Consider the following 21,624-nt stretch of genomic DNA (forward strand, 5'->3'; position numbering starts at 1 on the left):
TCCTACCCTTCACTGGAGATCTAAGTCACCTGGTGAACTTTATTTATTTATTTATTTAATTTAGTTATTTTTGGTGGTACTGGGGGTGGAACCCAGAGGCCTTCTACCTCTGGGCTATACTCCCAGACCTATTTTATATTTTTATTTGGAAACAGGGTCTCACTAAGTCATGGAGAGCCTCACTAAGTAGCTGAGGCTGGCTTCGAACCTGTGCGATCCTCCTGTCTCAACCTCCCAAGTGCGGGGATTTACAAGCGTGCGTCACCACGCCCGGCATATCTGGTGAACTTTAAAATAATCCAGTTGTGCCAGGCGTGGTAGTACTACATGCCAGTTATCTCAATACATGGGAGGCTGACAAAGGAGGATTACAGGTTCAAGGCCAACCTCAGCAACTTAGGCCCCCAGCAATTTGAGAGCCTGTTCTAAACTAAAAAATAAAACAAGGCTGGAGGTGTAGCTCAGAGGTAGAATGGCCCTGATTTCAATTCTTTAGTACCACAAAATCACCACCATCACCATCACCATCACCACCACCATCATCATCATCATAATCACCATCAACATCAATAACCTCATCACCACCATACTCATCACCATCATCATCATCATTATCACCACCATCACCATCACCATCATCATCACCATCACCATCACCATCATCACCATCACCATCACCATCCTCTTCATCACATCATCACCACCACCACCACCACCATCACCATGACCATCATCATCACCATCACCATCACCACCACCATTATCATCACCATCATCATCACCATCACCATCATCACCATCTGCATCCTCATCACTATCACCACCACCACCATCATCATCATCACCATCAACATCAATATCCTCATCACCACCATCTTCCTCCTCCTCATCATCACCATCATCACTATCAACATCATTATCACCATCATTACCATCAACATCCTCATCACCACCATCACCATCATCATCCTTATTATCACCACCATCATCATCACCACAATCACCATCACCATCCTTATCACCATCAACATCATCAATATCTTCAATACCACCATCACCATCATCATCACCATCATTACATCAACATTCTCATCACTACCATCATCATTACCATCACCATCACCATCATCACCATCACCATCATCACCATCATCATCACCATCAACATCCTCATTACCATCATCCTCATCACCATCCTTCTCCTCCTCCTCATCATCATCATTTTAAGGGCTCCCACCTCAGACCTTTCAACCAGGACATCTCTGGGAGGGGCCTGGGAACAAGTGATTTTTAAAAAAATTAATAAGGTAGTGGATGCTGGCCGCCAGAGGCTTACAGCAGAATGAGAAAGGAAATAGGATTGAGACACATGTAGGACAGGCCCAGAATCAAGACGGGTAGAGAAGAGGAAAATGGAAGGTCCTGATGCTCCAGGAGAGGGAGAATGGCCTCCCTGCCTAGGTCCCAAGGAAACTGGCAATGCATGGTGGGCTTTCCAGGTTGAATCATGGGGCAGGGGGCAGAACTTAAATGCGGAGACAGGGAGGGCGATCCAGGCAGAGGAGGCAGCTTCTGAGGACCAGGTCAGGGTCTCTGTCTTCATGACAGTGTCCCCAAGATCCTGCACCCAAGACCCCTCACCAGGATGGCCGCAAGTTGAATGCTGGCATTTGTTTATTTTTGGTGAGTGAATGTGGATAGCTGAAACTGTAACAATTAGCTTGGGGTATAAAAACCTCCAGGCCATTGTAACCATTAGGTTGAGGTGTAAAACCCATCCGGCCATTGTAATAGTTGGCTTTAGGTGTAACACCACCTCTCCTTGTAACAATTAGCTTGGGGTGTAACACCCGACTGGCCATTGTAGGTCGTTCTTCAGGCTGGAATGGCAGGTGCAGAGAGGACAGACACACATCTCTCTCAAGGATGCTCTGAAGCTATCAAGCACCAATAGCCCCTTCCTTCTCTGAGTCTGTGACTGCTCTCTTACTCTTCAACAGGGAGGTTCTCTGAAATCCTGGCTCTTGGAAGCCCTGTCCCTCAAGTCTCATCACCAAGAAGGAAACATCCCACTCCTGCCTGGAGGTCCTGAGTCATGTACATGGGAAGGAGAGGGCCCAGTGCAGAGCTTCAGCAAAGGGGCATCCAGCCCCAGCACTCTTTTGTTTTTTAAAATTTTGTGGCACTGGGGATTGAATTTCTAAGCTGTACCCCCAAGTCCTGTTGTATTTTTGGTACTTGAGATCAAACTCGGGGGCGGTCTACCTCTGAGCTATACTCTCAGCCTATTTTATATTTTTATTTTGAGACAGTGTCTTGGTTAAGTTGTCAGGCTGGCCTTCATCCTGTGGTCCTCCTGTCTCAGCCTCCCAAGTACTGGGATGACAGGTGTGTGATGCTGTATCCAGAATTCTATGGCTAATCTATGACTTCCAAGGCAAGACCTTGCTGAGCCCTTGGAACCTGCCATGATATAACTCTGACTCCATTACACCTGGAACCATCCCGTAAGTGGGGTACCGTTCCTTCTGCGTGTGAGAACTCAACTGAGCAGAGCCCTCTCATCTGTAATCTCACTAGTCACAGTTAATAAACCTGGCTCTGTCCCTGGTGGCCTCAGTTGACAGGGTCAGGACAAACTCATCAATGATCTAATTGATTGATTGATCCACTGAGGTTCTGGACATGGACCCCAGGGGCATTCTACCTCCGAGCTACACCCCCAGCCCTATTTTTTAATTCTTTATTTGGAAATAGGGTTTACTAAGTTGCGGAGGGCCTCACTACGTAGCCGAGGCTGGCCTCAAACCTGCAATCCTCTTATCTTGACCTAAGTACTGGGATTATGGGCTCATATTCCCATGCCCGGTGCTATTGCATTTTAAATTGAATTCAAGCTCCTTGCTGGGCCTGAGAGGCCACGCACACTGTCCAAGCCTAGGAGCCGTGCAGGACTATTCTGGCCATTGGCCGTCACCTCCTGTCTCCGCCCTCCCGGGCCCGCTGCTCAATGCGCCCTCTGTCTCCTACCGCTGACCCTTTGCCCCTGCGGCTCCCCCGCCTGCTACTCCCCCAGAACCTCAGGCCCACTTCACTTGTGTGGCCAGCTTCGTGGGTCACAGACACGAGAACGCCACAGAGAGTGGAGGGACTTTCCTGGTGGTGACATCACAGAGGGAAGGAAGACACTTCAAAAATGTCCCTCATTTCTTAGAAAATGTGGGTTCCAGTTTGCAAGCGAGGAAGGAGCATGCCCGGGAAACCTTCCCGCAGGCTCAGGGAGGCAGAAGGAACCGTGGTTCAGGAACTAGTGGGTACAGGAGCGATTTCACCAGGAACGTGGGCCCTTTACACTCAAAATACCAAAGCATCTCCTCTTGGGATTGAAACCAGAGTAAAAAATGATCTCTCTCTCTCTCTCCCTCTCTCCCTCTCTCCCCTCTCCCTCCGGTGTGTGTGTGTGTGTGTGTGTGTGTGTGTGTGTGTGTGTGTGTGTATTACTGGAGATGGAACCCAGGGGCATTCTACCTCCAAGCTACATCCCTAGTCCTATTTTATTTTTATTTTGAAACAGGGTCTCGCTAAGTTGATGGATGTCATTACTCACCGAATCTGCAATCCTCCTGTCTCATCCTTCCAAATACTGGGATTACAAGCATACATCTTCACACCTGGCTTCTCTCTCTCTCTCTCTCTCTCTCTCTCTCTCTCTCTCTCTCTCTCCTATTTTTTTAAAGTCAGGCATAAGCCGGGTGTGGCGCACACTTGTAATCCCAGTACTTGGGAGGCTGAAACAGGAGGATCGCAGGTTCACGGGCAGCCTCAGCTGCTAAGTGAGGCCTTTTGCAACTCAGTGAGACCCTGTTTCAAAATAAAGAATAAAAAACAGGGCTGGGGGTGTAGCTCAGAGGTAGAATGCCCCTGGGTTCAACCCCCAATACCACAAAAGAAAAAAATTTTTATTTTTTATTTTTATTTTTTATTTTTATTTTTTTTATTTTTTTATTTTTTATTTATTTTTTATTTTTTTCATATTTATTTTTAATTGGTGCACTGTATTCATACATCATAGTGGGATACATACTTTTGTAGACATACATGCACACATTGCCCAGTCAGCCCCCACCCGATCCCCACCCCGTTCTCTCCCTATCCCCCCCTCCTATGCTTGGCTTAGTGGTTGACATCTAGTATTATAGCAATTTATCCAAAATTAAAAATGATAATCTCTCATAACAGTTTCATTTGTCTGATACCAAGCTTTTGATGACTTAAAGATAACATTTCAATATTTCTTTTTACTTTCTTTCTTACCAGAGAATCTATTTTTTTCTATTTTTTAGGTGAAACTATCATATATTTATATATTTATTTTTCAGAGAAAAAAAATCTATCTTAATATGGAATATGGACTCTAGGTACCCAAAACGATCTTGAAAAAGAACAAAGCTAGAAGATATATATTTTCTGATTTCAAACCATATAAAGCTACAATAATTGAAACAGTGTAGTACTATTCTAAAGGCAGATATATAAACCATTGGAGTTAAATAAAAGCCTAGAGCTAAATTCTTCCCTATATTGTCAAGTTATTTTTGACAAGGTTTCCACGAACATTTGGTGGTGGAAATAATAATCTTTTAACTAAATATTGTTGAAACATAATAATTACATGGAAAAGAATAAAATTGGACCCTTACCTAATCCCATATACAAGTATTAACTCAAAATAGATAAAAGACCTAAATATAAATCTTAAGACTATAAACTTTTAGGAGAAAATATGGGTCATAAAACCTCACAACATTGAAATTGGCAGTGATTTCTTGGTTATTATTTCAATGGCACAGGCAACAGAAGAGTATACAAACTCCCTAAAAAATAAAAAACATATTGTATATCCAAAGACAATGTAACCAGAGTTAAGAGTTACTAATAGAATGGGATAAAATATTTCCAAATGCTATATCTGAAGGTATATTAATATTCCAACTAGAAATCCTAAAAATTAACAACAATAAAGGCAAACAATACCCTTTAGAGATAGGTAACAGACTAACATAAATAATGAATCTCCACAGATAACCAATCTTAGTTGTCTGTTGGATGGAAAATCTTGTTTCTCTAGTTCTGGTGTGTGTTACCTATTTCTTCTTTGTAGTTAATCTCTTTGAGTATTTTCTCTAGTGCTGGTTTTGAAGACATAAATTTCTTCAGTTTCTGTTTGTCATGGAAGCTTCTTATTTCTCCATCTAATTTGATAGAGAGTTTTGCTGGGTAGGAAATTTTTGGCTGGAAGTTGTTTTCTTTCAAAATTGGGAATATGTTACTCCAAGCCCTTCTGGCTCTCATAACTTGGTTTGGGAAGTCTGGAGTGATTCTAATTGGTTTGCCTCTGAATGTCACTTGGCCCTTTGCTTTTGTTGCCTTTAAGATTCTCTGCTTGGCTTCCACATTGGTCATTTTGACACTTATGTGGCGTGGGGATCCTCTTCTCCGATCCTGTCTAAAGGGAGTTCTATACGTTTCCTGGACCTGCGTATCGACCTCTTGCTCTATGTCTGGAAAATTTTCTGCTATTACTTCCTTGAAGAGATTGTTGATCCCTTTAGTTTCACTTTCTTTTCCCTCCTCTATTCCAATTATTCTTAGGTTAATTGTCTTAAAATGGGCCCATATTTCTTCAATGTCAGATTCCTGCTGTCGGATATTTTTTCCTAGATTAGAAACTATGCGTTCATTTTTGGAATGATCATCTTCTAAGAGCGAGATTCTATTCTCCATGTGGTCTAATCGGTTGTTTGTGCTTTGAATTGAGGCCTTTACTTCATTAATTGCATCCTTTATCTCTTTTTGGCTCTCTCTGAGTTCTTTTCGAAGCACCTCTATTATTTCTACAGTTATTTTCCTGATTTGATCTTCTAGAAATCTCTGATTTTCTGTTTTATCAGGTTCTGATGTTGTGGGGTTGTGAGCATTCATTGCTCCAGTATTATTCCTCTTTCCCATGATTTCGGAAGTTTGTGCCTTCTCTGGGTTCTTTCCTTGGGTCACTATGACTTCCCTTAAGGTGTTCTGGATCTCGAGTCAGTAGTATCTCAGACCCCACTACTCCTTTACTGGGTTTTATCACAGAGTCTCCGACCCAGAGAGTCGATAGAGGCTGCTTTAGACCGTGGGGGGTGCCAGGTTGCACGTTCTCCTATGGTGTGATATCACTGCCACCGCCCCTCTCCCACTGGGTCAAGTCCCAGTGAGTACAGTACTGGAATTTCTCCGCTGTGGCCCGCAATTTGACTCACTGTTCTTGAGTACGCAGATGTAGCTGTAGTGAGTTCCGTGCTGCTGCCGCCGGTGGCAATATGGCGCCGCTGCTACGCCCTCGGCTGTTGGGCTGGCGTTTTTTTTGTTTTTTTTTTTTTCTTGGTTTTGATTTCCACTCTGAATCCCTGCAGCGTGTGCTGAGCTCAGATACTGGGAGCTTTAGATGTCCTCTGCCCGAGAAATCCCGCCTGGCTGTTCCGCAGCGGCTCCCCTCGGCTTGCTGTGGCCGTCCCGTGAATTCGCCGGCAGTATGGCACTGCTGCCGCATCTGCCGCGTCCTCGGGCGTGAAGATATCCTCTGTGGCTCTGTTCTCAGTCCGCTTTCTCTCTGGAGCCTGGTGATTTTTTTTTTGTTTCTCTGGTGATGTTGTTTTCTGGCTTTGAAAGGCGCTGATTTTGTGGTAATGGATATTTGTTGTTAGCGGGGCTCTTAAGCCCCGCTTTTCTCGGTCGCCATCTTCAGAAAAAAATTTTTAAATCAGGACTACATATGATATTAAGGAAGTTGAAACAAAAAGTAAAACACAGCTCAGGACAGAGGTTACGGGGCAGCAAAGTGGCTGCAAGAAGGAACAGGGCTGCTGGGTGCTGGCTTTGTTCTGTTTCCTCATTGATTCTAGTGAAAGAGCTACGTTCTTAGAATCCGAGGGTGGAATTTTTTTGTTTTGTTTTGTTTTGTGTTTTTGCAGTACTAGGGATGAAACCCAGTGACATTCTACCTCCGAGCTACACCCCCAGCCTATTTTTTTTTATTCTTTATTTTGAAGCAGGGTCTATTGAGTTGCGGAGGCCCTCACTAAGTAGCTGAGGCTGTCCGAGAACGGCGATCCTCCGGTCTCAGCCTCCCGAATGCTGGGATGACAAGCGTGGCCACCGCGCCCGGCTGAGGACGAGATCTTAACACAGAGTAAAACGGAAAGAGTAGCTCCAGCTTGAGCCAGGGTGAAGGGTGCCAAGGGCGGGAAGGAATGAGGCCTCCGCTTTAGACAGAGGACACAGTGGGACGCGTTAGCCTGGCTCAGCACTCCAAGTGCGTGAGCCTGGGTGGGCAGCTTCACCTCTCTGGGATCAGCTTCCTCATCTGTCACACGGAGAGTCTTCTAACCCAAAGGTCTGCCGAGGTCCCTTCTAGCGATAGAGATGTTGAGTTCTGCCATGTAGATGCTCTTTCAAAACAACTTGACAAAGAAGGCAAGTTTCCACCATCTTGGTTTTTAATCCGGGGACACACGGAATCTCTGATGGTCGACGTAAGTATACAGGGGTCTGTGGGTGACTCCCGGGGCCCCAGCCTGTGACCTCGCCATTCCAAAGCGATGCAAGGACAGTGGCCCCGACTTGCCTGCCTCTACAGCGGTTGCTTCTGCTTGGAATGTATCCCCCAGGAAGTCTCCGGCTCAGGGTTAAAGGTTAGATTACCGGAACAGGGAAGAGGTGTCAGACTTCCGTGGACCAGAAAATTCTCAGCTGATTACTATTATCCTAGGTCCTTCCTTTCCAGAGCCGAAAAGGATGTGAAGTTATTTAGAATTTCCACAAAGTGTAACTGGAACTAAGCAACAGAGAAAGTGCACGCACACACATACACACGCACAGAGCAAATTTGTAGCTAGGGCAGACAGTAATCTATAATCCTAGTATTTGAGACAGGAGGATTGCAGGTTAGAGGCCAGCCTCAGCATGAAGCTGGCATAAAACATGCCAACTATTCAAGTCCCTGCAGGGCCAGAGAAGCCACAGGCGGCCCAGGGGAATTCAGGGCCTCTCTGCCTCTGAGCAGGTTCTCAAGGTAGCCACAGTTAAATGCCTGGGGAACTTCCCTCTCTCTCTCTTTTTTTCCCTTCCTTCTTTCCTTTCATTTTTAATATTTTTGTTGGTACTGAAGAGTGAATCCAGGGGCATTCTATCTCCAAGCTAGACCCCCCCACCCCGCAGTTCTATTTCATTATTTATTTATTTACCTTATTTTATTTGTTGGTGGTACTGGGGTTCCTGGAAACCCTTCTACCTCCGGGCTACACTCCCAGACACTCAGTTTTTAAACTTTTATTTGGAAACAGGGTCTCTTAAGCCAGCAAGGCTGGCTTCAAACCTGCACGATCCTCCCGTCTCTGCCTCCCAAGTGTGGGGATTAGAAGCGTGCGCCACCAACGCCCGGCTTTATTTCATTTTTTATTTTGAAACAGTGTCTCACTAAATTGCTGAAGATCTCACTTCATGGCTGAGGCTGGCCTCAAGCCTGTGATCCTCCTCTCTCAGCCTCCCAAGTACTGGGATTACAGGCGTGCACCACCACGCCAGCTCACCGAGGTTTTTTCTTCAGTGGCTATGGACAGAACTCCCAGTAGATTCACCTAGTGTCACCTGCTCTTAGAAGAGGGACCCTCCAGGCCCTGCCCTGTGCCCGCTGTTCTGATAACAGCTGAGACGCCACTCAGGACCGGGCCAGCTGTTCTAGGAAATCGAGGTAGGGTTCATGGACTGCTGCTAAGGGCTCAACCAGCTGTCGGGTGTTGGGAGCCAGTGCCTGTGTGTGGCAGCTGTTCGCGTGACAACTGCCCGGCTCTGGGCCCTGCAGAGCAGGGAGTCGGGGGCTCTGAAGTCCACCGCCAGCTCTTGAGCAGGCTCCGCTGGAAGCGCGTGGCCGCGGCTCGCACCGCACAGGCACAGGGCGCAGCCTTTCTCTGGCCCAGACCTCACCGGAAGCCTGGCAGAGATGTGGCCGGCGGAAAGTGTCTTTGGAGCTGAAAGCCAAGCATCCGATGGTAGGAAAATGTTCACAAGGATTAGCAAACCTGCCCTGCCTTCCCAACACCTGGCCAAGGCCATTGGGCTGGGGAGAAGATATAATATATGATGTTTCTTTTTTCTTTTTTAATTCCTTTATTTATTTATTTATTTATTTATTTATTTTGGTGGTACTGGGGTTCCTGGAAGTGCTTCTACCTCCGGGCTACACTCCCAGACCTATTTTATACTTTTTTATTTTTGGAAACAGGGTCTCTTAAGCCAGCGTGGCTGTCCTTTGCTTATTTAAAAAAATTTTTATCAGCCGGGCATGGTGGCGCACTCCTGAGGCTGTTCCAGGAGGATTGCGGGTTTGAGGCCAGCATCAGCTACTTAGTGAGGCACTCCACAACTTTATTTTTGTCTCAAAATAAACAATAAAAAATAGGGTTGAGGGTGGAGCGTGGAGGCAAAATGCCCCTGGGTTCCATCCCCAGTACCGAAAAAAAAAAATTGTCATTTTCTATTTACTGTGTGTTCCTTTCCCTCTGTTTTTATTGTTGTTGTTGTTGTTTTGTGTTGCTGAGGATGAACCTAAGGATGGTCTACCTCTGAGTTACCTCTCCATCCCTATTTTAGTTCTTAAATTTTTTTTGTGTGGTACTGGGGGTGAAACCTCCGGGCTATACGCCCAGACCTATTTTATATTTTATTTGGAAACAGGGTCTCATTAAGTTGCTGAGAGCCTCACTAAGTAGCTGAGGCTGGCTTCGAACCTGTGCGATCCTCCTGTCTCAGCCTCCCGAGCGGGAGGATAACAAGCGTGCGCCACCACGCCCGGCTTTGGTTCTTAAATTTAAAACAGAGTCTCATTCACTAAGTTGCCGAGGCTGGCCTCGAACCTGAAATCCTCCTGTCAGCTTCCCAAGACTTGGATAACAGGTGTGTGCCACCACACCAAACTTTTCCTGTGTGTGTGTGTGTGTGTGTGTGTGTGTGTGTGTGTGTGTGTTGGTGGCCAATGGCTATGGCCTTTGAACCCAGGAGTATTCTACCTCTAAGCTACAACCTCAGCTCCTTTTATGTTTTGTTTTGAAGCTGGGTCTTGCTAAATTGCTGAAGCTGGCCTCAAACCTGTGATCCTCCTGTCTCACCATCCCAATTACTGGGATTACAGGCCTGTGCTACCATGCCTTGCTTATTCCTCTGTTTTTAAAAACGGGTGCTATCAAAATTACAATGTTGTACATGCCCAATAGAATGCAGAAATCAATTCTTTAATCTGTTTGCTCACCAAATTGTGTGTGTGTGTGTGTGTGTGTGTGTGTGTGCGCGTGTAACTGGAGATTGAATATAGATACAGCCGTCTCTGAGCTATACCTCTAGTCTTTTCTTTTTTTTTTTTCTCAGTACTGGGGATGGAACCCAGGGACATTCTACCACCGAGTAACACCCCCAGGCCGATTTTTTATTCTTTATTTTGAAACAGGCTCTCACTAAGTTGCAGAGGGCCTCACTAAGTAGCTGAGGCTGTCCGCGAACCTGCGATCCTGTCTCAGCCTCCCAAGTACTCGGATTACATGTGTGCGCCACCACGCCTGGCCCCTAGTTTATTCGATTCTTTATTTTGAAACATGGTTTTGCTATGTTGCTGAGGCTGGCCTTTAATCTGTGATCCTCCTGCCTCCCAAGCGCTGAGATTAGAGGCGGGCACAGTCCCAACCAGCTTGCTCATTAAATACTGAGGCCTCACCGTGTGCAAGGCTTAGTGCTAGGTGCCGGGACACAGGAAGGAATAAAATAAAGGTCCTTGCTTTTCTAAGATGGAGGCCGCTATTTACACCCTTACTTTTCTAGAAGAGAGGCCACTGTGATCATACACAGTGCTCCCATGCACAGCTCCACCAAGCCTCCAATTACGGCGCAGCGCGGCCCATCCTGGACAGCCGGGCCATCAGAGGGGTGCCAAGCTTCTAAATGACAAGAGGGAGGAGGACCCTGGGCGGAGCCAGTGACTCGCCAGTCATGACCAGTCCACGTTTGCACCCTCGGCCCATCCCTCTGGGCCGGAAGCATGCTCACCTGCTTGGGAAGGCTGAGAGTCTTTTCGCAGATGATTCTGGCGCTGGACGGCGGGTCGGGGAAGACGTAGACCTGGTCAGTGGCCTTCCGGGTCCCCTCCACCCAGCTCTTCATCGGCTCGTACACGGGGCCCGGGGGTGGGTGCTTTAGCGCGGTTGGCACCTGGTAGGTCTTTTCTGGGCCGGGGGGAGCTTCTTCCAGGCCTCTCAGGAGTGGGGGGCAGGGCCTGTCTGCGGGGGCCTCTGTGAGGACCTGGAGGCGGTTGGCAGGGGCCAGGCCCGGCCTGCCGTAGAGTAGACACTTCCACCAGCCCTCGCTCTCCGGCACATTTTGCTGCAGGATGGTCAGGATGTCTCCTCTGGAGAAAGCCAGCTCGTCCGAGCAGTCAGGGTGGTTGTCATAAAGTGCTCTGGCTAACAGTGCCTGGGGTGTGACACAGGAGAAGAGAAACCGTCATTATTATCACTACCAATGGTGCAGGTAGAGCGACACCACCCTGAACCTGTACTGGGGACCGAACCCAGGGGATGTCTGCCTCTCAGCTATACCCCCAGACTTTTTTTTTATTAAAAAATTTTTTTTGTTGTTTCAAAACAGGATCTTGCTAGGTTGCCGAGAGTCTTGCTAAATTGCTGACGCCAGTTTCAAACCAGTGATCTTCCTGTCTCAGCTTCTCAAATCCTGGGATTACAGGCATGTGCCACCACACCTGGCTCCTCTAGCCTTTTCTTTTTTGAAACAGGATCTTGCTAAATTGTTAAGAGTCTCACTAAGTTGCTAAAGCTGGCCTCAAACCTGTAATCCTCTTGTCTCAGCCTCCTAAGTATTGGTATCATAGGTGTGCACCACTGTACCTGGTTAGAGGCAAGTACCTTTTTTTTTTTTTTGCAGTACTGGGGATGAAACTCAGGGGCATTCTACCACTGACCTACACCCCCAGCCCTATTTTTTAATTCTCTATTTTGAAACAGGCTCTCACTGAGTTGTAAAGGACCTCACTAAGTAGCTGAGGCTGTCTGTGAACTGTGATCCTCCTGTCTCAGCCTCCCGAATGCTGGGATTACAAGTGCGCACCACTACGCCCTGCTTGGCAATAGCTTTTGTTTACTAGGTAAAGATAACCTGAAAGAATACACTGTATATCATAGAGAAACTTCACTTTATAAACACTTCTATAATCATATCCTAATACTCCTTGACTAATTTGTCTATGAATGCCAGGTGTGGTGACGCATGACTGTAATCCCAGTATTTGAGAGGCTGAGATATGAGGATCGTAGGTGAGAGGACAGCCCAGCATCTTAGTGAGACTTTGTTTCCAAATTAAAAAAAATCAAAAGGGCCAGATATGGTGGCGCAGGCCTGTCATCCCAGCATTCGGGGGGTTAAGACAGTGGGATCATGGTTCACGGACAATGTAAGCTTCTTAGTGAGGCCCTTTGCAATCAGTGAGGCCCTGTTTCAAAATAAAGAATTAAAAAATAGGGCTGGGGGTGTAGCTTAAAGGTAGAATTCCACTGGGTTCCATCCCCAGACCTACAAAAAGAAGAAAAAATGGTCTGAAGGTATAGCTCAGGGGTTCAATCCCTAATGCTCCTGAGTTCAATCCCTAGGACTCCAAAAAAAAAAAAACAAAAACAAAAACAAAAACAAAAAAAAAAACAAAGCAAAACCCAAATTGTCTTATGAATGCTTAGCTACTCCAGAATCTTTAACCTGGTCTTAATATCTTAATGGTGCCCTCAGCAACCAAACAACTGGTTAACCGTCTCTAACCTAAGTTAATTTTGTATTTGCTCGAGAGTTACGATTTTGCCTTTTTGACTTAAATGTCTGTCTTGGGAAACAAAGGGAAAAATCAAAACATGATCCCCAGCGATTCCCGTGAAATCCACTGGAAGCATTCTGAAGACATCCCTCCCCTGTGCGGCACGCGCGTCTGTCTAGGAGCCAGGGCGAGATGGGGCAGAGCAGCTGGCAGGGGTCACAGTACATCTGGCCTTTGTGGTAGGCAAAGAGTTTCCCAAGAAACCCGTAGGAGTTTATCACCAGCCACTGCCTCGGGCATCCTCAGCTGTCTAGATGGCCAGCAACAGTCTTTTCTGGTATTGGGGATTAAACCCAGGAGCATTGTATCCCTAAGCTCCACTCCAGCACTGAATTTTTATCTAGAAATAGCATTTTTTTTTTGTGTGTGTGTGTGGGTCTGGGGATGGAACCCAGGGGAATTTGATCTCCGAGCTATACCCCCTGCCCTATTTTTATTCTTTATTTTGGAATTATTTCTGTGGTACTGGGAGTGGAACCCAGGGGCTTTTCTACCTCCAGGCTATACTCCCAGATCTATTTTATATTTTATTTGGAAACAGGGTCTCACTAAGTTGCTGAGAGCCTCACTAAGTAGCTGAGGCTGGCTTTGAACCTGTGCGATCCTCCTGTCTCAACCTCCCAAGCGCTGGGATTACAAGCGTGTGCCACCACGCCCGGCTTAAGAAACAGCATCTTGCTAGGTTATCGAGTTTCACTAAATTCCTTCAAACCTGCAATCCTCTTGTCTCAGCCTCCCAAGTACTGGATTACAGGTATGTGCCACCATGCCAGGCTTACAGCAACAGTCTTAATCCTGAGATACTGTACCCTTCATACAGACAACCTGCTGTCTTTGGGGCACATCTTTAAAGAATGTGAGTTCCCAGGTAAGGGAAATTCTAAACATGTTGCCAGAATCCAAGTCCCTTTCTCTCTCTCTCTCTCTCTCTCTCTCTCTCTCTCTCTCTCTCTCTCTCTCTCTCTCTTTTTGGTGGTATTGGGGTTTGAACCCAGGAACAATCTACCCCTATTTTTTATTTTTGAAACAAGGTCTCACTAGGTAGCAGAGGGCCTCACTAAGTAGCTGAGGCTGGCCGTGAACCCGCCATCCTCCTGTCTCAGCCTCCCGAGTACTGGGATTACAAGCGTGCGCCACCATGTCCGGCTGTCTCCAGACATTTCAAGCATCCAATTAGTAGCGTCTCCAAACCTTAATAGCAAAGATCATTAACATTTGTCACAAAAGAAGAATGGAACGCGGGAATTCTGGAGGGGGAGGTGCCTCAAAAGGCAGCTGTTAGGTGAAGGCCCTGAAGTCACCACGCTACGAATTCTTTAAGGCCTCAGAGGTGGGCCTTTTATCTCCATTTCCAGAAAAGGAAACTGAGGCCAGAGAGTTGGAGTGATTTGTCTGAGGCCACGTGGACACTAAGCGGTCTGGTCACCTCGATCCTGATCCTTGTCCCTTTCCCTTCCGATCCACTCTCAGGACCCTAGCCAGAGTGCTATTTCACATACATACATCGATTGTGCTGGTCTCATTTAAAAATCCCTCTTTGGCCAGGTGTGGTGGCACACGCTTGTAATCTCTGTGCTTGGGAGGCGGAGACAGGAGGATCGCACAGGTTCAAGGCCAGCCTCGGCTACTTATGTGGCCTTCAGTAACTTAGCAACACTTTGTTTAAAATAAAAAATAAACCGGGCGTGGTGGCGCACGCTTGTAATCCCCGTGCTTGGGAGGTGGAGACAGGAGGATTGCACAGGTTTGAAGCCAGCCTCGCTGGCTTAAGAGACTGTTTCCAAATAAAAATATAAAAATAGGTCTGGGAGTGTAGCCCGGAGATAGAAGGGTTTCCAAGAACCTCAGTACCATAATAATAATAGTAATAGTAATAATAATAATAATAATAATAATAAATAAAATAAAATAGAAGCCGGACATGGTGGTGCAGGCTTGTAATTCCAGCATTTGGGAGGCTGAGACAGGAGGATCGTGGTTCGCGGACAGCCTCAGCTACATAGTGAGGCCCTTTGCAACTCAGTGAGACCCTGTTTCAAAATAAAGAATAAAAAATAGGGTTGGGTGTGTAGTTCAAAGGTAGAATGCCCTTGGGTTCAATCCTCAATACCGCAAAATAAATAAATAAGTAAATAAATAAATAGGATTAGGGGTGTAGCTTAGAGGCAGAATGACCTTGGGTTTAATCCCTAGTACAAAAAAACAAAAACACACAAAACCAAATCCCTCATTGCTTAGAAGCGCGCTTAATAAGGTCTAAACTTCTCAGAGCGGCTGGAGGCCCTGCGCCGTCCCCCTGGCCCGCTGCTCCTCCCCTGTCCACTTCCCTCCAGCGACAGTTTTCTGACTTTTCTAGAATCTTCCCTCTCTGTTCCTTCTGCTCAGAACACCCTTCCAGCAGACCTCTGCCAGGACTGGCTATTCCTCTTTCAAGCACCCTGGCCAGGCAGGCTCCGGAGAAGAGAAGCAGGAGCCAGCGGGAGCCGGCCAGGACAGCCTGGCCGGGCTGTGGGTGAGCTGAGCAGGGCAGCGGCTGCGGCAGCAGCAGCTAAGCCTCACTGTGGACCCAGCTACCCAGGAGTAACAGGTGGAAGCCATTGGCGGCCACGCTAAGAGGCCGGATAACCATCAGGATGGTGGCCGAAGCCAGCTCACAAGGTCCCCTTCCATAGGGTGCTCATTTGGAAACGTTTAAATAAATACTTAAGAAGCAAAGGAGGCCACAGGCCTATATTTCTGATTCCTGTGGACACACAGGCAGTTCGATTCCAAATCCAATATACTCTCAGTCTGCAAGGCAAGGAGCGGTCTCAGCCACAACCCGGGGAACCCGGGAAGCCAGTCTGTCCGTCCTTCCTTCCTTCCTTCCTTCCTTCTTTCCTTCCCCAGCAGTGTATCCAGGGAGCACGAACCATCTGTCAAGCACTCTGCTAGGGATACTGGGGTGAGCCAAACAGTTCCTCCTCTCGCATTGGGAACAAATTCCCATCAGTCTTCCAAGAAGTGCCCACCAGCTTGCCATTTCTCTGAAGACCAATGGAAAAAAAATACAGGAAGTTGTGAGCCGCGCTGAGTGCAGGCGGTGGGCGAGGGCGTAGGGAAACTTTCCCTTCCAGGCTTCCCTCTGGGGGTGAGTGGCGGCCAAATGAAGGTGGGGACCGGCCTGTGGGCAGCAGAGGCCGGAGGGGGTGTGAGCCGGGAGCTGGAGGAACCGAAAAGCCAGCAGGCTGTCGGGAGAGATAGAAATGGGGGCCGTGCAGGGACTTCTGCAGCCGCTGCGATTTCTCTGCTGTTGGGTGCTGGGGACCTCAGGGGCAGGTGTGTAGCCTGGAGGCGAATCCAAGCCAGGGCGCAGTGTGGTGGGCGGTGCCCGCCTGGGATTCAGTGGAGGCTGGACTCACAGCCAGGGGCTGGTGAAGGGCGAGCCAGCTGGGGCCACCCTGGAGTCAACGCAGGAGCGAGCAATCCTCCTGTTTCAGCCTCTCAAGTATTGGAATTACAGGCATGTGCCACCACACCCGGCTGTCTGCTGATTCTTGAGTCTAAATAATGTGAATCTAGAAGGGGCTGGTTTAAGAACCTTCATAGGCAGGAACAGAAAACACAGATGACCACAGGCTGGAGGGAAATGCACAAGTGTGGCCGGCCAGGAGTACGGCCTGTGTGTGGCAGTGACTGCGGCAGGCTCGAGCAGATGTATAACATTGCTACTAGCCAGGCGTGGTGGTGCACGCTTGTAATCCCAGTGCTTGGAGGCTGAGATAGGAGGATAGCAGGTTCGTGGCCAGTCTCTGCAAGTTAGTGAGACCCTGTTTTTAAATAAAAAATAACATAGGGCTGGAGGGTGTGGCTCAGAGGTAGAATGTCCCTGGGTCCAATCCCCAGCAACACACACACGTACACATACACACACACATTCACACATGTGCACACACACATACAATTGCTGCTACTAACCACTTTTCGCTGGGTGTAGTGGTGCGCACTTGTAATCCCAGTCCTTGGGAGGCTGAGAAAGAAGGATCATAGGTTTGAATCCAGCCTCAGCAAGTTAAGCAAAATAAAACAAAACAAAATAGGGCTGGGAGCGTAGTTCTGAGGTAGAATGCCCTTAGGCTCAACCCCTAGCCCACAAACAAAAGATAACTATAGCAGCCGAGAAGCTCCTGCTGCTAGGTCCAGCCCCTGCATCCAGCAGGCCATCCGGAGACCCCTCCCCGGCTCCCTGGGAAGCCGAGGTCGAGCCTGGGCATTTCCAGCGATCTCCGCGCCAGCCCTTCTCCCCAGTAGGTTGTTGGGGTCCAGTGTCCCCCATGGGCGGTGGCTCTTTCTGCCCTGTCCTGCTTCCTTTCCTCTTTCCCCAAACAGCGTTCAAACAGCATCACGGCCCGATTCTGCTTCTTCTCTGTTTTCTCTTTCACAATCCTTCCTTCACTCTACCCAACTCTTAGGCTTGTAAAACTAAAAAGTTACCAAGGGCTGGGCATGGTGGTATATGCTCGTCGTCTTGGCTACTCCAGACACAGAGGCTGGAGAATTCTTTTAGCCCATAAATTCAAGACCAGTCTGGGAAACACAGCAAGATAAGGTTAGAAGTTGGGCGCGGCGGCACACGCTCGCCATCCCAGCGTCTGGGAGGCTGAGACAGGACACCATGCCCGGCTTCCCCTATTAAATTCCTCTTTACGGCAGGTCCCTATTTAGCACATCACCTTTATTCTCACAGGCCCCTTGACTTATTTTCAAATATGCAGTCTCATATAAACCACACTTAAAAAAAAAAAAAGCAAGCATGCCCTGTACACATTACAAATCCTTTGATGTTTGGGAGCCGCGAGTTGGTTGCTGAAGCTCGTGCACGATTTCTGTGGATGAAGGGCTTTGAATCTGAGATCAGTGAGACAGCCCGGGGGCCTGACAGGTAGCTGAGCTCAGACGCAGGGCCCGGGCCGGTGGCAGCGTGGGGAAGCGCTTTGATCATCTTTACAGACGGTCCCCCACCCCCAATGCGCTGGGAAGCCGCTCCTGGTATGTAAATCCCAAGACTGGCAAGGAAAAATCAAAGCAGGGGGCGGGGTCTTATCTGTGGTTTGTGAAATATTAATTTTTCATCTTTTTTTTTAGAAAAGCACATTATGTTAAAAAGAGAGAGAGAAAGAGAGAAGAAAGTTTCCTTAGAGCGTTAAGAAAAATCCCCACGCCACCTTCATTTTTCTACCCACGGTCTCCAGAAAGGGAAGAAAGTCCGAGGAGGAAGGGTGATGGGGGCGGCGGGGGGGAAGCTGGGTTTCTGTGGGATATTTCCTTTGGGACAATTTCAGTGAGGTGACTTCCAGAAAGAGGTGTAAAATATTTTAAGGGGTCACAGCAAAGATGATCTGGAAAGAATCCCCTTTGAAAACCTCACGTAACCTTAGAAACTCTGTGTGTGTGTGTGTGTGTGTGTGTGTGTGTGTTTTACTGGGGATCGTACCAGGGGTGTTTTACCTCTGATCTTCATCCCCTAGCCCTATTTTTATTATTTTTATTTTGAAGCAGGGTTTCGCGAAGTTGCGGAGGGCCTCCTAAGTTGCTGAGGCTGGCCTCAAACTCGCGCTCCTCCTGTCTCAGCCCCCGAGGATGGGATGATGAGCGTGGGACATCACGCCCGGCTCAACTTCTTCTAATATGACTTTCTCGTAATTTATCAAAAAGGGGGAAATCCTCTTTAATCTTATGGACACATAGTAGTCCCTAAACGAACCCATCTGTTGGCCCGCAGGAGAGTGTCAGTTCTACCCCAGGTGTCCAGGAACCTGGCTCCAGTTGCTGTCTACTGTTTGTTTGTTTGTTTGTTTGTTTGTTTATTTATTTATTTATTTATTTATTTGTGGTACTGGGGGAGGAACCCAGAGGCTTTCTACCTCCGGGCTATACTTCTAGACCTTTTTTATATTTTTATTTGGAAACAGGGTCTCACTAAGTCACTGAGAGCCTCACTCAGTAGCTGAGGCTGGCTTCGAACCTGTGTGATCCTCCTGTCCCAGCTGTCTACTGTTTAGTTACACCCGGCCACTCACGGGAGTGCCCGTCTTCCAACACTTGCCCCGCACTGTGATAAGTAACCGGCATCGATGATCTCAGCTGAGATGCATAACCCCGTAGCAGGCACCGTTACATCTCATGGACCAGATGGATCAGTCTGGCAGTTTCCCAGAAGACCGGGAATAAAACCACCACACGACCCAGGGAGAGCGCTCCTGGGTCTCGACCCAGAGGAACTGAAATCAAAATATTAAGCCAGGCTGGTGGCGCACACTTGTAATCCCAGTGCTTGGGAGGCTGAGACAGGAGGATGGCAGGTTCTCAGAAAGCCTCAGGTACTTCAGGTACTTCAGGTACTGAGAGAGAGAGAGAGAGAGAGAGAGAGAGAGAGAGAGAGAGAGAGAGAGAGAGAGAGAGAGAAATAGAAAGAGAGAAAGAGATAAAGCAAGATAACCTACGCAGGTCACAGGGTTCCCCGAGGGTGAGGCGGCAGGCGTTTTAGGGTGCTAGAGATTCCAAATTCAAGGACAACCCTTTCAGCCCAACATTAATTTGCAGCGTGACTTTTTGGAGCTGCATGTAATTGTTTTGCTATTCCAATATAAAAACTGAGTTTTGCAAAAGGAACCTGTGCCTTTGGAAGCAACCGATACCTGTGCCGGTGAATTCCGGCAGCGCTGGTCAGGACCCCTCAAGCCCTTTCTGCTCCCGGTTGTCTAATGGGAGCTTCCGCTGTGAGCCGGTTTTCACCTTGGCCACAGCGGAGTTTGCTCTCTGCAGAGGAAGAGGTCACATGTCCGGGGACCTCCCGGAGCTGCTGGGGGCTTAGCGCACCACCCACCGCGCTGTGCACTGCCCATGGACCTGAGCCTCACAGCTTGGAAGATGCTGGGAATCAAGAGCCTCCGGATTCTGAGCATTTCCCCCGCCCCCGGCAGCTTGGGAGGAGGGCCGCAGATCAAAGGCACACAGAGAAGGCAGCCACAGACCGCTCGGTGAGGTGACATCTACCTGTGGGGCATGAGGACCCTCCGCTTGCCTGCCTGCTGGCTCAGGCAAGTCCTGGAGGCATCGGATGAGTCTCTGAGCCACTGCTCACCCTGGCCCTCTCTGTCCCCGACACTGCTCACCCTGGCCCTCTCTGTCCCCTCCCTTGGAGAATGATTCGGGTCTTGCGCAAAAAGATCTGGGCAGGCAGACGGTCTCCCAGAGTGGAGTTGGTCACAGTGGGGATGGCGTCGAGGATACCCACCCGCCTCTTTCCTCCCTGTGCTGTCTGCAGTTGGAAACGGAGCACCGGCCAACCCCATCACCTGTCATTCATTTTTATTTTTATTTATTTATTTTTTTGTGGTACTGAGGGTGGAATTCAGTGGCTTTTCTACCTCCGGGCTATCCTCCCAGACCTATTTTATACTTTATTTGGAAGCAGGGTCTCAGTAAGTTGCTGAGAGCCTCACTAAGTAGCTGAGGCTGGCTTCGAACCTATGCGATCCTCCTGTCTCAGCCTCCCAAGCGCGGGGATTACAAGCGTGCGCCACCACGCCCGGCTCTTTTTATTTTTTTCTCCCTTCCCTTCTCTCAGTGGTTCCACCATTGATTGCTCTCCATAAGGGGATTTCTACCTCTGAGCTCTACCCTACCCCAGCTCTATTTTATTATTATTATTATTATTATTATTAATTATTAATTATTATTAATTATTATTATTTTATTGGTGGTACTGGGAGTAGAACCCAGGGGACTTCTACCTCCGGTTACACTCCCAGACCTATATTATATTTTATTTGGAAACAGAGTCTCTTAAACCAGCTGAGGCTGGCTTTGAACCTGCGCGATCCTCCTGTCTCAGCCTCCCAAGTTGGGGGTCATGGGCGTGCACCACCACCTGACCTCCATCTTCCTTCTCCTGGTCCACCTTCTTCCTCCCTCCTTTTTACTCAGCCCCTTCAGCATTACTGCCAAGAAAGAAGCTCTTTTTCACTTCTATCTTCCAACCTGCCTGTCAACAGCTCTCCGTGTCAATGTTTACACTTAAAAGTAAAATTCCAAGCTGGGCCAGGTGGCGCAGGCTAGTAATCCCAGCATTCGGGAGGCTGAGACAGGAGGATCCAGGTTCACGGCCAGCCTCAGCTACTTAGTGAGGCCCTTGCAACTTAGTAGACACACACACACACACACACACACACACACACACACACACACGGCAGCTGTTTTCCCTCAGCACCTCTCCTTCAACTACTTTGCTGAGTTTTTATTTTTGATAAACAGTTCTAAAAGAAACAACTCCTCCCGCTCCCCATATTGCAGGATGATGCAAGAGATAACTTAGCTGTCACTTCATTTAAAAAAAATAAATAATTCCAAATGTCTGATAATGAGAAGCAGAACAGCACGGCGGCTTGTTCTGGCACCCCATCAGCCTGGAAGGGCGATCATGGAAAATGCTGTGAACGGAACCCTCGGGCATTCTGATTCTGAAATACACCATCTGGCTGTTTTGAGTGACTCTGGTGCCCCCCGCCCTGTGGTGGATGGAAGTTTTGTTTTTGTTTTTTTCAGTACTGGGGAATTGAACCCAGGAGCATTCTACTTCTGAGCTTTGCCCCAGCCCTATTTTTTTTTTTTTTATTCTTTAT

At 47.9% G+C, this 21,624-nt stretch overlaps 1 protein-coding gene across 1 annotated transcript in view; it reads right to left on the reverse strand.

Annotated features, from left to right (window-relative positions):
- The window catches only part of CASS4 (Cas scaffold protein family member 4), a gene marked incomplete at both ends in the record, with an annotated part of 47,079 nt that overhangs the window by 13,650 nt on the left and 11,805 nt on the right, over positions 1-21,624 (reverse strand). The window contains one exon of the mRNA XM_080716724.1: positions 11,134-11,556. Coding sequence (XP_080572850.1) covers positions 11,134-11,556 — 423 coding nt within the window. The remainder of the gene's footprint in view (positions 1-11,133; positions 11,557-21,624) is intronic.

The sequence above is a fragment of the Muscardinus avellanarius genome, assembly GCF_963383645.1.
Source record: "Muscardinus avellanarius genome assembly, chromosome: 19".
NCBI classification, from domain to species: domain Eukaryota; kingdom Metazoa; phylum Chordata; class Mammalia; order Rodentia; family Gliridae; genus Muscardinus; species Muscardinus avellanarius.